The 16,423-nt window shown below is 49.5% G+C and overlaps 1 protein-coding gene across 1 annotated transcript in view; it reads right to left on the bottom strand.

Moving 5' to 3' along the window:
- The window catches only part of LOC121475322, a 39,382-nt gene extending 26,063 nt beyond the window's left edge, over positions 1 to 13,319 (bottom strand). The window contains exons 1-4 of the mRNA XM_041728525.1: positions 13,300 to 13,319; positions 11,989 to 12,353; positions 7,860 to 7,903; positions 3,405 to 3,494 (exon numbers count right to left, since the gene is read on the bottom strand). Of these exons, the coding sequence (XP_041584459.1) occupies positions 3,405 to 3,494; positions 7,860 to 7,903; positions 11,989 to 12,353; positions 13,300 to 13,319 (519 nt within the window). The remainder of the gene's footprint in view (positions 1 to 3,404; positions 3,495 to 7,859; positions 7,904 to 11,988; positions 12,354 to 13,299) is intronic.
- Between the last annotated feature and the right edge of the window lie 3,104 nt (positions 13,320 to 16,423).

Genomic DNA, 16,423 nt, shown 5'->3' with positions numbered 1-16,423 from the left:
ACAGACTTGGCAAATTCCTTGTTGAGAAAATGCGAGAGATCTGGCTCTCAGGGAGGGATGCTGGCCAAATCTGATGGTTTGAGGTTCTTAGAATCCTGGAGCTGTCCAACTGCGTCCACTTGGAAAGCAGAATGGCATAGGCAGAAGGAAACTGCGGGCGGCCACAGGTGGTTAGGGGCAGCGCTGGGACAAGGACTTTGGTGTCCTCACTTCCCATCCTGGGGTCTGCAGCCAGCAAGTGGGGTGTCCCACTGGGGTGCACAAATGCCATTTCCTACCTGCCGACCAGCAACAAATGCTACACTACCATTTCCCGGAGCCCTTCAAGAGGTTACTGCAGGGAAGACCCAGCCAGACTGCACAGGAGACATAACCCAGCCAGAAAGCTAGGCCCCACCTGCCACCCTCCTCACATCAAACCAGGGTGCTGAAGCCCACCAGGCCCTGCAGCTAGCAGAAGCTCCTGGAAGCCGCATTGCCAGAGACCTGAAAAAAGCATCAAAACACACCGCACGGATGTGGCTGCATTATTCACGAGGAGAATTTCTGCCAGCTTAAGCCTGAAAACACGACACACGTGAACTGATCTGAGTCAACCCTATAAGCATCAGAGAACCCCAAAATATCCACACCCAGTATTCCTGCATCTACTTGACTGGCAAGTATTTCTGGAACCCCTATTTGGCCAGTGGGGGAGTGGGGCAGAGTAAGGCGCTGTGGTTTCTAGCCTAAGAATTGAAAGCTCAGAAGAGAACAGCGAAGTTTCTTCTCTTGCCTAAAGACTCTGTGCCCCCGATTTGTGCCCTGCATTTATTGCTCGGCTGTGGCCAGAGCAGTCCGCAACATGGATGAATTCATGCTTCTCCCCTTGTTCAAAATTCTCCCACGGGTCCCGTCTCACTTCCGGGGGGGCCACAAGACCCTGCAGGAATGGCCTCCTGCTCCCTCTCTGACCTGTCTCCTCCTCCCTTCTGTTCACTCCACTCCAGGCTCCTTGACCTCTTTGCTATTCATCGTTCCTGACTCAGGGCCTTTGCCTATGCTGTTCCCTCTGGCAGGAACACCTTTCCTGCAGAGGTCAGCAGGGTTCCCTCCTTCCCTTTAGGTCGCTGCTCAAATGTCATAGTATCAGAGGCCATGCCTGACCACCTCCTCTGGAAAGCACTGCCCATTCCGCTCCACTCACTTTCTTTTTCTTTTCGTTCTTTTCTTTAAGATTTCTATTTATTCAGGAGAGACACACAGAGAGAGGCAGAGACATAGGCAGGGGGAGAAGCAGGCTCCCTGCGGGAAGCCTGATACAGGACTTGATCCCAGAACCCGCAATCACGATCTGAGCCAAAGGCAGATGCTCAAACACTGAGCTACCCAGATACTCTCCACCCACTTTCTAGCTTTATTTTCCTCACAGCATTTGTGACTTCTAACACAGGCATACTTTGCTTTCTTGTACTTTGCAGACACTACTTTTGTTTTTCTTTTCTTTTTTTTCTTTTTACAGATTGAAGGTTTGTGGCCATCTTGCATCAAGCAAGTCTGTATCAGCACCATTTTCCCAATAGCATTTGCTCACTTCCTGACTCTGTGTCACACTTTGGTAATTCTAACAATATTGCAAAACTTCTCATTATTATTATGTTTGTCATAGTGATCTGTGATCAGTGATTATGAAAACTCATGATGGTCAGCATTTTTTTAGCAGTAAAATGGTTTTTTTTGGAAGCCTTCACCTCCCACTCCCCTTAAAACATGTATACAATATGTACAATAAAATAAAAATAAAATTAATATAATTGTAATATGTGACATAACACAGTATTTCTAGATTAAGATGATTATATTAAAAATATAATAATTATATTATTTTTTTAGACATAATTCTTTCACACACTTAATAGACTACACTATAGTGTAAACACAACTTTTACATGCACTGGGAAACCAAAAAATTCCTTTGATTTGACTTATCACAATATTTGCTTTCTTCTGGTGGCTTGGAACTGAACCCACGATATCTCCAAGGGGTGCCTGCATATATTTATTGTTTATCTATCTGTCCCCCAACTAGATCCTATGCTTCATGAGAGCATGTGAGCAGGGATGTCGCTTTGCACCTTTTCTACAGTTCCTAGAGCTGTACCTGGTACATAGTTGATGTTCAATAAATATTCCTGGAAGAAAGGAGGCAGCAAAAAACGTCAGGAATGGAAGGAGGGAGAGGAGGTGGGATAGAGAGGAAGGAAAGAAGAAAGGAAGGAAAGGAAGGAAGGAGGCAGGAAAGAAAGGAGGAAGCTTTCTTCTAAAAGTGGCAAAAAGCTCCATCTTGGACCCTGTTACCAGCTGATACTTTCTGAAGTCCAAGTCCAAGCAAGACCCTCCTTGCTCATAAATTTTCTACAGCTCCCTGCCATCTAATGGAGCAAAGCCCCAAGCAGGGTGCATCTAGCGGGCCTTTGCTGCCCCATCTCTTCCCCTACATACGCCTGACCTCAAGCCATGTCTCCAGGGACTCTGCTGGACCTCTGTGAGGCCACCCTTCAGAGCTGACAAAGCAGGATTTGAATCCTGGCTTCTCCACAGACTGGCTGTGTGACCTTAAAGTGAGCTGCTTAACCCCTCTGTGCCTCCAGCTCCTCCTTTATGGAGCGAAGGAGACAAGTATCCTCCCTCCTTGGGCCGTCATGAAGAAGTGAAGGAGTTTTCCAGCACAGAGGTTTCTCCGTCTCAACCACAGTGCCAGTCTGGGCTGACACTTCTTGGTGTGTGTGTGGGGGGGGGGGGCTGTCCTCTGCATCGCAGGAGGTTGAGCAGCATCTCTGGACTCTACCCACTAGATGTCAGTCGCACCCTCGTTTTTGACGAGAAATGGCTCCAGACATTACCAAATGTCCCCTGGGCTAGGGCTGCCAGATTTAGCACTAGGCACTTTACTTCTGTTTATCTGGAATTCGAATTTAACTCGATGACCTATACGTTGTCCGGCAACCTCACCTGGGGGGCAAAACTGTTGCCCCTCTTTTATTGAGAAGAAGTAGATCCAAGTGGAAGCACCACAGGGATCTCAGTAGAAACATCAGTTGATTCTCTCACTTCCTCCAATCTTCTTAGCATGTGAAACCCTCCTCCACCATCCCGTCACACCCCTACCCTGTCCCAAGGCTGGAAGGCACAGCTCCCCAAACGCGCCCAGCTCAGCCGCTGTGGCAAGGGCTCCCCATGGCAGCTCTCATACCAGCTCCAGTTTGCAGAGGTCCACAAGAGCCTCCTCTCCAGCACCGGCCTCATCCCCCTGCCTCCTTCCCCCGGGGGTCTGTCCTCCTGCCCTCAAGCACCTGCTTTTGTCTCTTCCAATTAAGAGGCCTCCCAGGCCTAGCCCAAGGCAAGAAAACAAGGCAGTTAGTCACCTGGCTTCCGTTATCAACCTGGCTCAAGTGGCTGGCTCCTTTAATGGCAGTCGTCATGGCAACAAGAAGCCGGTCCCCGCAGCTGCCACTCTGGGAACCAAAACAAAATTAAGGGTTGGAGGCTGGGAGGGGAAAGGAGGGGAGGGCAAAGCGAGCCAGGGTGGAGCCAGAATGGAGCTGGTTGGGTTTAACTGCAGGAAATCTCACCCAGGCCACCCTATCTCCTGGGCGACACTGGGGAGACAGAAAAAATAAGATGCCTGCCCAGAGGCAGCTCAGGCTAATGTGGTGGGTGTTTTCACATCGCCTATCCTGACAAGTGATCTTCATCCTCACTAGGAATAAACTGAAACTCAGACCCTTGTGAAGGTACAGACAGATGCCCCACTAAGGCTGTGCAATTACAAGCCATCAAGTTTAGCTCCGCCCTCTTCCTCCACCTAGCTCCTGTCCTCCCCATCCGTTTTCCCTGTGCTTTTAGGATAGGACTTCCTGCTCTGCCCCTCTGCATTTGGCACCATGCTCCTTCCTCTCTGTCCTCCAGCCACTTCAGAGTCCTCTCATCACTCAAGTTCACGGTGCTCCCTCCAGCCACAAAGTCTTTGTATATGCAGTTCCCTCTGCCAGGAATGGTTCTCCTCTGTCTTCCCACCTCCTGCCTTCATCTTAAAGGTGTGCTCATCCTTCACGTATCTTCTTTTTTTTTTTTAATTTTTATTTATTCATGATAATCACACACACACACAGAGAGAGAGAGAGAGAGAGAGAGGCAGAGACATAGGCAGAGGGAGAAGCAGGCTCCATGCACCAGAAGCCCGACGTGGGATTCGATCCCGGGTCTCCAGAATTGCGCCCTGGGCCAAAGGCAGGCGCTAAACCACCGCGCCACCCAGGGATCCCCTTCACGTATCTTCTTAACATCACTTCCTCCAGGGCGCCTTCCTGGGCCACCTTGACCTTGTTGTATGTTCTTGTGGTGCCAAGTACCTCTCCTTCACACCTTGGCGCAAAGGCTGTCATAATCCTCTGAATTACACTCAGAATGTCTATCAGGATCTATGTACCAAAATGGGAATGTCAGCCCTAAGAGGGCAGGACTTCTCTTATTCACTGCTGCATCCGCAGAGCCCAGTCCTGTGTCTGGCACACAGACACCCTTCAGTAAATAAACATGTCAGAATTTGAACCCAGCTCTGGGTGAGCCCAATGCTCCTTTCTTGACCTGCTTCATGGTTCTGAGTCGTACTGGCTCCCAGAGTCAGCACAGGACAGAGCTTCCAGCCCCATAGCCGCTGCTGGCTTTTCTGGCTTCTGTGGCTCAGCCCAAGCTTGCAAACCTTGTCGAAAGAAACTGACTGTTAAGCCACCCTTTCCAGGAAGAATGACGGGAGGTACCTTTGGATGAGGCTGTGACAGGCAGGGATGTGACTTCTCTGAACCCAAAAGATGAGGAGAGGGAAGAACAGACTTGACTCCCAGATTTCTAGGCAAAGAGTTTGCCTCCACCATTCCATTGAAGACTGGCTCTCTGATACTGGGACAAGATGCTCTCCCAAGAGGTGGGCAGAGGAAGGCAAGGAGAGAAGAGGTCTGCTTTGGTGGGGCATGGACTCATCGCCATGCCCTTAGGGGCACCCATGCTGAACAAGGGGTTCATAGAAGACTTGAACTTGTCTTCCCTTGACTGCTTCTGTGCCCTTGAGAAATCACTTATCCCGTCTGGGCCATTTTTCACCTCTGTAAGATGGAAATCATTCCATCCACAGCTGAGACTGTGGTGCCGTGGAGACACGGATGAGCACGTTTAGGATATAGAGGTAAGAGCCTGGCTCTGATGTCAGACAGATCTGGGGGGTTAAGTCCCCGGCTTTGCACCTTCTTGGCTGTGTTCTTTTGAGCAATCCACACCTCGTCTCCAGGCTTGGTTTCCTTGTCCATGAAATGGGGGCAGCCTCAGTCACCTCATAAAGTCACCGTGTACACAGGATATGGCACAGAATAGTACCCACTCTATGGAAACTCTGATTACTGAAATGATGTGCCCTGAGAAATGCAGAATTTAGAATCAGCCACCAACTTGTGGCTATAAACCTGCCTTCTGACTGCAGATCCAGGGTCAAGGACCTTTGCCCAAACTTGCGAGGTTCTGTCCCTGACCCCTTCAGGCACCAAGCAGGATGCCAAGGGGTCCCTCTGATCAAGTGATGGCCTCAGCCTTAGGCCAGGCAGAAAGCTCATTCTAAGCCCCAAACTCGGCTGCTCCCAGGACAGAGGATGCAAGCTGACAACTCTGGTCACTGGAGGCAACGTGTCCTCCACAGCTTGCCGATATTCCAAACTAGACTGACATGGGTAGGACCTCCAGGAGCATTGCACCAATGCCTCTTTCTCCAGCTGTGGAAACTGAGTCCTTGAGAGAGGAAAGGACTTGTCCAGGGCACCAAGGGAGCTCCTGGCAGAACCAGGCCAGAGGCCCAGCTGAAGCCCTGCCCAGAAGCAGATACCGAGAGGCACTGCCCTCCCTGACGCCTTGCTCCCAGGCTCTTCTACCTGTAGACCCCTTCCATTGAACCAGCAAGCCATTTCCTGAGAAACAGCCATTCCGGGGATGCCTGGGTGGCTCAGTGGCTGAGTGTCTGCCTTTGGCTCAGGGCTTGATCCCGGGGTCCTGGGATCGAGTCCCGCGTCAGGCTCCGCACAGGGAGCCTGCTTCTCCCTCTGCCTGTGTCTCTGCTTCTCTCTGTGTGTCTCTCATGAATAATAACTAAACGCTTCAAAAGAAAAGAAAACACAGCCATTCCATGTGACAATCTCCGGGGAGTACAAATTACATCTAGGTTTAAACAATGAACAAAGAGACTACAGGCTTTTAACCTGAAGGCTTTTGAGAGAGTTTCTATAAGACACCCTCCACCAACTCAGTCATCAGAAAATTGCAGGTGTGCAGGTTTTGTTGGAAAGATGGTCTATCTAGATAGAGCTTTCTTCAGGTCCCACAATGCCTCTAAGAGGGCTAAACTGAAAAGTTCTGGGCCTTTCTGAGGAACTCCACATCCCCCATTACGGATCCTTATTCAGAAATGCCAGAATATACAACTAGCTCTAGAGCTGATTCTTTGAACAACACGAGACATGCCACACAGAGACCTACGCACAACATGCGCCCATGCTTTCTGAGGAGGGCGGGGCAGCCACAGGTCCCCTCTTCCAGGCTGTCTTTGATGGCTGACTGCCACCATGCAGGGAGGGGCTTCTGGGTGCTCAGTGCTGACACCAGGCTGACACCCTCCTCGTGTGTGCACACGCATGCGTACACACACACACACACACACACGCAATCAGGCCAGCCCCAAGGTCTACAGCCATCTGTGATCTCGGGCTGAGGACTCAAGGTACAGAGGTGATGCCGCTCAACAGCGATCGGGTCCCAGGTGAGGGATGTGAGGCAGCATAAGGAGGGCAGCACACACACATACAGTCACACATACCTGGTCGCAGCCTCACTCACGCACGCAGAGACTTATGCATCACACGGTCACACACCATACTCACAAAAACAGACCCACACACAGACACATGTACACGCAATACGGAGATACACTTGGTTACCTCCAGGCAGATGCACAGACAGCCTCAGACACACACTCACAGCACATGTCGGCGCCCACACAGGAGTGAGCGTGCTCCACACACAGTCCGGGCATCTACATGCTTCCCAGGAACCCACCACTGCAGGTTCGCCCCTCTTCGGGAAGTCGAGGGCTATTCGCTAAAGGCTAGACTGGGCTCCCAGCTGGCCCCAAGGAGAGTGAAGGGGGCGGAGGGGCAGGTGAACCCTGCCTGATTCGCACCCTACTGCGTGTCGGGGGTGGGGGGGTGGGCAGGGGTGGGCGAGGGGAACTCGCCTGCCAAGACGCCCTGGCACAGGCCCACAGATGGTGCAACCCAATGACCAGGGACTTTCGGGGAGGGAGTCCCCAAGCTCCTGGGGGCGGCTCTAAGGACTGAGACTTGTGGGGAAGGGGAGATGGGGGGTGTTATCCCAAAGTGAACCGTTCCCTTTTCCCGAAGTCTGGTCCTCCTTCTGCAGCCCTACCCAGCCCCTCACCTCCCAGTAAGTCCAGTCAGCCCCCAGGTGCTTGCCTCCCCTTAATGAGACCCACCCACCTGCTCCTCCACAAGAGGGGGTCCTACCCAGACACGCCCGGGTGTGCCCCATCGGGGGCGGCCCTCCCGCTGCGTCCGCCCCTACACACCGCAGCCAAGCATCGAGCCCGTACCTGAGGCCCCCACCCCCAACTCACCCGCCTCCAGTCCTACCAGGTGAGCCCCACAGCTCAGGTGGCCGCCCCGCTGCCACGGGCCCCCACCCCTTTGGAGACCCTTCCCCCGGGGGAGCTCCGGCGGCTCCCTCCGCAGGGTCGCGCCCCCGGCCACCCCACCCCCGGCACCTACCTCCTTCTTGACAGTGCGCAGCAGCCTCTGCCGCGTGTCCGCCTCTGTGGGACGAGACGGGGGGACGGCGGGTCAGCCGAGCGCTGGGGGCGGGGGCACGGGCCGCCCTCCCGCCGCCCCCGCGCCCCGCGCCCGCTCACCCGCTTACCCGCGGGGCCCGAGGCCATGGCCGCGCGCGCTGCGTTCCCGACCGGGCGGCGGCGGCGCTCGCTCGCGGGCTCGGCTGCAGCAGCCGCGGCGGGGCGGGGCCGAGGGCCCGGTGACGTCAGGGCCCCCCGCGCGGCCGCCCCGCCCCGCCCCTCCCGAGCCGCGGCCGCGCGGCCGGGCGCCCAGCGGGAGGGTCCTCCGGGCCGCGCGCACGCCCCAGGCCTCGCCCGGCCACGCCCCGCCCCCGCGGGCAGCCCCGCCCACCACGCGCGGCGCCGCAGTCCCACCCTCTGCGGGGCGGGGCGGGGCGGGGCGGGGCGGGGCTGCGTCCCTTCCTGGACGTCCGCTCGGTGCCAGGCTGGAGGCGGCCGCGGGAGCCGGTGGGACTGTTCCTGACGCTCTCTGGGCCTCAGTGTTCTCATCTCTAAAATGGACAGAATATGGGACGCCCGGGTTGCTCGGCGGTTTGGCACCTGCCTTCCGCTGGGGGCGTGACCCTGCGATATTACGAGATAGCTGCTATGTTATTATTAATCATTAGTATTATTGTTATTATTGAGAATCTTGTTCTTTGGCTTTCTGTTGACTCTCACTCGAGATTTATTCATTTGTTTGATAAGTATGATTTGAATAACTGCTTAGCAAGGCTTTATATTCATACTCTCTAAATCTTTTGTTGGGGGTGTGCCTTTCTAGAGAACTCTGGACCCTGAATGTGGAGGTACGAAACCAGAAATCGGTTGTTTGGTTAAATTCTTTCTGTGGAATTTCTCTGTTCTTATCAATAGTTTAACTTCAACCCCCAGACCTACGTAAGAGATTTTCACGTTAGGCTCTTCCATCTCTTGTCCTTGAAATACCGAGTCTTTGGCAGAGATTCTTACGTGTCCCAGAGTACCCAAAAGACGAGTGACTCCACTTTTTCCCCTCATTTTGGCCACTGAAGATTTGCTTAATGTATTTCTCTGATTTATGTTTATCTCACGTTTGTACTAATAATGTTGGACCTAATGTTTATCCTTTCTTTCTTTCTTTACACATACACACACTCACGAGACTATTCTGGACTTTGGTGCAGGGGCCATTTATGGGTGAGGCTTAGTCATACCAATTCTCTTTCATTCTTGATTTCTCTCCCTATTACTATCACTCATCTCCTGCCACTTTAGCTCAACTCCTAGACTTGCTCATGACTGAAATGAAAGCTGGAGTTTTTGAATAAAGAAAAGGAAATGCCACAAGAAAGAAATCTGATAAAATTAGAAAAGAGGAGAATCCCTCTGACCACTTAAACATATATTTGTATATATGTATATGTGTGTGTGTGTGTGTGTGCTTGGTATACATACCATATACATACCATATACATACATGGTATGTATGTATTATACATGCGCGTATATATTTCAGTGGTATTATGGAAACTCAAGAATTTCATTGCTAAAATAATTTTCTATGCCAAGTGAATACCTATTTGCATTCGCTTTCATAATTATTTCTATAATTGGTTCTACAAGTAAATGCAGAAATAGCTGCATAGGCTTACTCCTACCACCTGCTTAGTACAGATATACAGAGAAGGCAATAATACATATTTAAATTACTCTTCTTGGGGATCCATGGGTGGCTCAGGGGTTTAGCGCCTGCCTTTGGCCCAGGGCCCCATCCTGGAGTCCCAGGATTGAGTCCCACGTCGGGCTCCGGGCATGGAGCCTGCTTCTCCCTCCTCCTGTGTCTCTGCCTCTCTCTCTCTCTCTGTCTATCATAAATAAATAAATACATCTTTAATAAATAAATAAATTCTTATTTTCTAACAAATCGTATAATCACAATATTGGAATGATAGCTCACTTAGTCTTCTGTTCCTGCATTCCAACACCTGGGTCCTTTCACAGAAGATAGATGCTCTCGCGCAGCCCCGGTGGCTCAGCGGTTTAGCGCCGCCTACAGCCCAGGGCGTGATCCCGGAGGACGTCAGGATCCCTGCACCGAGCCTGCTTCTCCCTCTGCCTTTGTCTCTGCCTCTCTCTCTCTCTCTCTCCTCTCTGGGTATTCTCATGAATAAATAAAAAAAATCTTAAAAAAGAAAAGAAAATAGATGCTCTCTGAGAATTAAATGGTCAAATATAGAGAGGTAGATGGCTAAATGTAAGTGCTATTTGAATAAATTTGCATATGAAATAACCTCAAAAAACTTCTATTAAGAAAAATCTATAAATCATTTTTATCTGAGATGACTCCCTTTCTGTACTCATGCCAGCATCTCTGGAATCAAAACAAAAGTTCCAAAGTTTTCAATAAGATCTTCCTTCTTAGTTCTCAATCAATTGGTTATCCAGTTACTAAGTTATCTGTTTTATATGGAAGGATTTCCATATTTTGTGGATGTAATTCTTAGGACCTGATCAAAATGCAGAAGAAGAAGGGGAATGGAAAAGATATTTAGCTGGGAGGGAAAAAAAAGAAGAAGAAAGAAAGAAAAAAGAAAAATAGAAAATTTGGATCAGTAAAGATGCTGAATTAGATAAATATGTTAGAAATTCTAGGTCATTAAAATATACTGTGTTACTAGAGCTAGAGGCTTTGATTGGTCTTGTTCTTTGGAAATTCCAGTCACATGGAAGAAAATCTCCACTGAAATGTCCCTAGAACAGATACTGATTAAAACATACACTGTTTATGTTCTCATTCATTTGGGGAATATGAATAATAGTGAAAGGGAATATAAAGGAAGGGAAAAGAAATGTTGGGAAATATCAGGAAGGGAGACAGAACATAAAGACTCCTAACTCGGGGAAACGAACTAGGGGTGGTGGAAGGGGAGGAGGGCAGGTGTTGGAGGGGAATGGGTGACGGGCACTGAGGGGGACACTTGACGGGATGAGCACTGGGTGTTTTTCTGTATGTTGGTAAATTGAACACCAATAAAAATTAATTAAAAAAAAAAACATACACTGTTTCACATTTCTTTCTAAAGAGATTTTCTTTAGTTAATTTTGGCTGCCTTTTGAGTGAAGCCGGAGACTACCATGGGATCATCGCTCTCAGAAAGCCAGGAGTCCCTGAAGTCCCTAGTCCAACTGTGATTGCATTACCTCTGACACAGAAATGCAAAGCAACAATAAACTCAAGGGTGCTGGCCACTGATGTTTTTTAGTTCCTTACCTACTAGTGTCATCTTCAATAAATCAGTATGTAGAGTCCACACTCTATTTCTTTAAAGAAATTCAAAGTAAATATAGATGATTTTCAGGTATTACTGATTTTCCCTAAAACTCAATGATTCATTTGTATTAATACTTATAAAGTAAAAAAAAAAAAAACTTATAAAGTGCTACGTAATAACTGGTTACTCTAGTTAAAACATTTTGGGAATTTCAACACTTGTTAAGGAACATGTCCACCAGTGACCAGGGTGTAGACTGATGCTATCAACATATATTAAATGAGTAATATTACCTTACTTTAAGAACTCCCCAGAATTATTAACCCCCTCCACACACACACACACACGAGTTTCATTTTTCTTCATTGTGTTCTAGACCCATGTTCTTTTTATGAGAATTCTAGAAGATTGGAAAGAAGAACAAACAAAGAAGCTACAGGTTGAAATATTATATTCTAGGTTCAGGTACAAAGAATCTAATTTCTTTTACTTTTATTGGAGCTCAATTTGCCAACATACGGCATAACACGCAGAGCTCATCTCAGAAGCGGGCCCCGTGCGTGGAAGGGAGCGACTCCCGTGGTGGGGTCGCCAGCGCCTCGCTCTTCCCGCTCCTCGTCCGCACTGGCCCGGTGGGGCGACCTCCTGCCTTGACTCAGCGCTTCTGGGAGGCTGCCTGGGCTGGGCCACCCGCTGCTCCGGGCTCCTCCCGCGGCCCCGCCCCTCCGAGGCCCCGCCCACTAGACCCGCCCCTCCGAGGCCCCGCCCCTCGGCCCCGCCCCCTCCGCCGCCACGCCGCGGGCAGCGCGCTCTTACCCAGCCCAACCGCCATCTTCACCGTCGCCGCCGCCGCCTGGCCGCTGCCGGCGCCCGGGCAGCCCCCGCCCCGGCAGCCTCGGCCCCGCAGCCCCGACCCGGCAGCCTCCGCCCCGCAGCCCCGACCCGGCAGCCTCCGACCCAGCAGTCTCCGCCCCGGCAGTCTCCGCCCCGCAGCCTCCGCCCCGCAGCCCCGGCCCCGGCAGCCCCCGCAGCCCCCGCAGTCTCCGACGGGGCAGCCTCCACCCCCTGCCCTGCGCGCCGCCTGCTGGAAGGGGCTTGACCCCTGGACCCCGAGGTCACCCCAGCTGAAGCAGAGGCTTAGCCAGACTGAGTCACCCAGGTACCCCCAGAACTTAAAACTCCTATTAATGACTTAAGAGCCATGAAAAATGTTGTATTAACAGGGATGGTTAATAATTTCTCAGCCTTCTAAGGAATCTGTAAGGATTAGTCATCTGAATGTTAAGTGACAAGTACTTAGGCTATTTAATGAAACCTCCATCCAGTATTTTAAAAATCCCCTTTCTCTCTTAGGTAGACATCTTCTTTAATTAAGCAAACGTGTCACTTAAACTACAAAACAGTTACGCTTGCCGATGTCTTAGAATACCTAGAGGACGTGATTTTCAGGTGTTAGACTTAGGATATTTGGATGTAAATTTTAGGGCATCTAGGGCCAAGTGTATTTTACTTATTTTTAATTAAAATCCAATACACATGTAGCGTATTACTTGCTTGAGAGGCAGAGTTTACTGACTCAGTTGTATATAACAAGGACTCAGTAGTACATCATGTGCCCTCCTTAGTGCCCACCACCCAGTCACCCCATCCCCCAGCCCACTTCCCCTGCAGCAACCCTCAGTTTACTTCCTAAGTTGAGACTCTCTTCTGGTTTGTCTCCCTCTCTGGTTTTGTCTTGTTTTGTTTTTCCCTTCCTTTAGGGCCAAGAATATTTTAGAGACATTTCTGTAATCATTGCTTCTGCCAATTTAAATCACTTTATATCAGATATGAGTAAAAAGTAATTGCTCTGTAATGGCACCAAATGTTTTTCTTAAGTAAGCTGCTGTTAAAAAGTTGTTGGTTTTACATAATTGATTTTCTGCCTCTTCAGGACACTATCCCTAGAGTATTTGGGTGCACAGCTGAGTGCACTCAAAATAATCCTTTAAAAACTTTACTTTGGAAATGTACATCCCCTCTGGGTTCCTGGGTTTTTGAAGGAATGAGGTTACATACAACAGGACAATTCTAGAAGTCATGATCTGTATTTCCACTTATTTCCCAGGATCACATTTGTGCCAGTACCACACTGTCTGGACGGCCATGGCTTTGTAGTACAACCTGAAATCTGGCATTGTGATGCCCCCAGCTGTGGTCTTGGTTTTGAATAGTCCCCTGGCTATTTGGGGTCTTTTCCGGTTCCACACTAATCTTAAGATGGTTTGTTCCAACTCGCTGAGGGAAGTCCATGGTATCTTGATAGGGATTGCATGAAATGTGTAAATTGCCCTGGGTCGCGTGGACATTTTCACAATATTCGTTCTTCCAACCCTCATGAGCACGGAGTATTTTTCCATCTCTTTGTGCCTTCCTCCATTTCCTTCAGGAGCGTTCTGTAGTGTTTAGAGTATAGATCCTTCACCTCTTTGGTTAGGTTTCTTCCTTAGGTATCTTACGCTTTTGGGTGCAATTGTAAAAGGGATTGATTGACTCCTTAGTATTCGAGGGTCTTCTAACAGCAACCTGTCAACAGCTCTTTCTATGTCCACTTATTTCCCAGGTTCTACTGTGGAAACGCCGGAACAAGAACCGTGTAGACAACCTGAGGACACCCGCCCTGGAATGTGGGTGAAAATGCTTAATTTAACATCCCCTGTGGCACACACAGAAGTTGGAACGGTCTGTGGCGTCATTAGAAGGTGACATGGAAATTCATTCATTAAATAGCCTCAAGAAATCTTGTCCAGGGGGCACCTGGGTGTTTCTGTCAGCTAAGTTTCTGCCTCCTGGTTTTTAGCTCTGTTCGTGACCTCAGGGTCATCAAATTCACCCAAATTCAGCATGGAGCCTGCTTCGTATTCCCTCTTCCTTTGCCTCTGCCCCTCTCCTCCTTACACTTGCTCTTTTGCTCTCTCCACACACACAAAACAGAATTCAGTTTTGCTTGGGGGCCATTGTTGAGACAAACCTCCTAAGCCGTATTCATTATGTTTCATGTGTCCACATCTTAATTTAAAAGGTCACTCATTAGTCTGTGGCCAAAGTAGTAAAATCGCATTGAGAACTCTAAATTGGTCAGATTTAGTAAGAGGGCTTGTGGGGCTAACATTTGGACATACAAGTCCGTGTTAAATATTTGCAAAATGTACTCTTTTTTCTTTCTTTTTTTTTTTTTTTATGATAGTCACAGAGAGAGGGAGAGAGAGGCAGAGACACAGGCAGAGGGAGAAGCAGGCTCCATGCACCAGGAGCCCGATGTGGGACTCAATCCTGGGTCTCCAGGATCGCACCCTGGGCCAAAGGCAGGTGCCAAACCGCTGCGCCTCCCAGGGATCCCCCAAAATGTACTCTTTTTAAACATTTTTACTGCAGTTCAATTTGCCGGCAAATTGAACGCTATAGCATAACACCCAGTGCTCATCCCGCCAAGTGCGCCACATGCCCCCGCACCTCCCCCCCCGGGCCACACCAGTACCCATCACCGGGTCGCCCTAACCTCCAGCCCAACTTCCCCTTCCACTACCTCTTGTTCAGTTCCCGGAGTTGGGTATGTCTCCTGTTTTGTCACCCTCACTGATATTTTCCCTCATTGTCTCCATTCCCTTTATTCCCTTTCACTAGTTTTTATATCACCCAAATGAATGAGACCATATCAAGTTTGTCCTTTTCCGATGGACTTACTTCACTCAGCATAATCCCTCCAGGTCCGTCCGCGTCAGAGCAAATGGTGGGTGTTTGTGGTTTCTCACGGCTGAGTAATATTCCCTTGTAGCCGTGGACCACATCGTCTTTATCCATTCATCTCTCGAAGGATTCCGAGACTCCTTCCACAGTTTGGCTATTGTGGACATTGCTGCCATAAACATCGGGGTGCAGGTGTCCCCGCATTTCACCGCATCTGCAGCTTTGGGGTATATCCCCAGCAGTGCCATTGCTGGGCCGGAGGAAAGATCTGTTCTTAACTCTTTGAGGAACCTCCACACAGTTTTCCAGAGTGGCTGCACCAGTTCACATTCCCACCTACAGTGCAAGAGGGTTCCCCTTTGTCCGCGTCCTCTCCAACATTTGTTGTTTCCTGTCTTGTGACTTTTCTGCATTCCCACTGGTGTGAGGTGGTATCTCCTGGGGGTTTGGATCTGTAGTTTCCTGATGGCCAGCGATGCGGGGCATGTTCTCATGTGCTTGTTGGCCGTGTCTCTGTCTTCCCCTGTGAGATTTCTGTTCGGGTCTTCTGCCCGTTTCACAATCGGATTGTTTGTTTCTCTGCTCTTGAGTTGAGTATGTTCTTTATAGATCTTGGACACTAGCCCTTTGACTGAGCGGTCGTTTGCAAATATCTTCTCCCGTTCTGTAGGTTGTCTTTTACTTTTGTGGACTGTTTCTTTTGCTGCGCAGGAGCTTTCGATCTGGCTGAAGTCCCAATAATTCCTTGTTGCTTTTGTTTCTCTTGCCTTGGCGGAAGTATCTTGCGAGATGTTGCTGTGGCCAAGTTGAAAAACGGTGTTGCCTCTGTTCGCCTCTCGGATTTGGATGGATTCTTGTCTCACATTTAGATCTTTCATCCTTTTTTAGTTTTTCTTTGTGTGTGGTGTCAGAGAATGGTCTAGCTTCCTTCTTCTGCATGTGGATGTCCAATGTTCCCAGCACCCTTTATTGAAGAGATTGTCTTTTTCCAGGGATAGTCTTTCCTGCTTTCTCGAATATTAGTTGACCATAAAGTTGAGGGTCCACTTCTGGATTCGCTATTCGGTTCCATTGATCTATGGGTCTGTTTTTGTGCCACTACCACACTGTCTCGATGGCCACGGCTTTGTAGTACAACCTGAAATCGGGCCTTGTGATGCCCCCAGCTGTGGCCTTCGTTTTGAATAGTCCCCTGGCTCTTTGGGGTCTTTTCCGGTTCCACACTAGAATCTTAAGATGGTCTGTTCCAACTCCTGAAGAAAGTCCCCGGTATTTTGATAGGGATTGCATGAAATGTGTAAATTGCCCTGGGTAGCATGGACATTTTCACAATATTAATTCTTCCTCTCCATGAGCATGGAACCTTTTTCCTTCTCTTTATGCCTTCCTTGATTTCTTTCAGGAACGTTCTGTGGTGTTTAGGGTACAGATCCTTTACCTCTTTGGTTAGGTTTATTCCTGGGTAGCTTATGCTTTTGGGTGCAATTGTAAATGGGATTGACTCCTTAATTTTCGAGGCTCTTCT

This window comes from Vulpes lagopus, chromosome 14, assembly GCF_018345385.1.
Source record: "Vulpes lagopus strain Blue_001 chromosome 14, ASM1834538v1, whole genome shotgun sequence".
Lineage (NCBI taxonomy): Eukaryota > Metazoa > Chordata > Mammalia > Carnivora > Canidae > Vulpes > Vulpes lagopus.
Note: the sequence above shows the minus strand (reverse complement) of the source record. Positions and strands in the feature narration are given on the sequence as shown.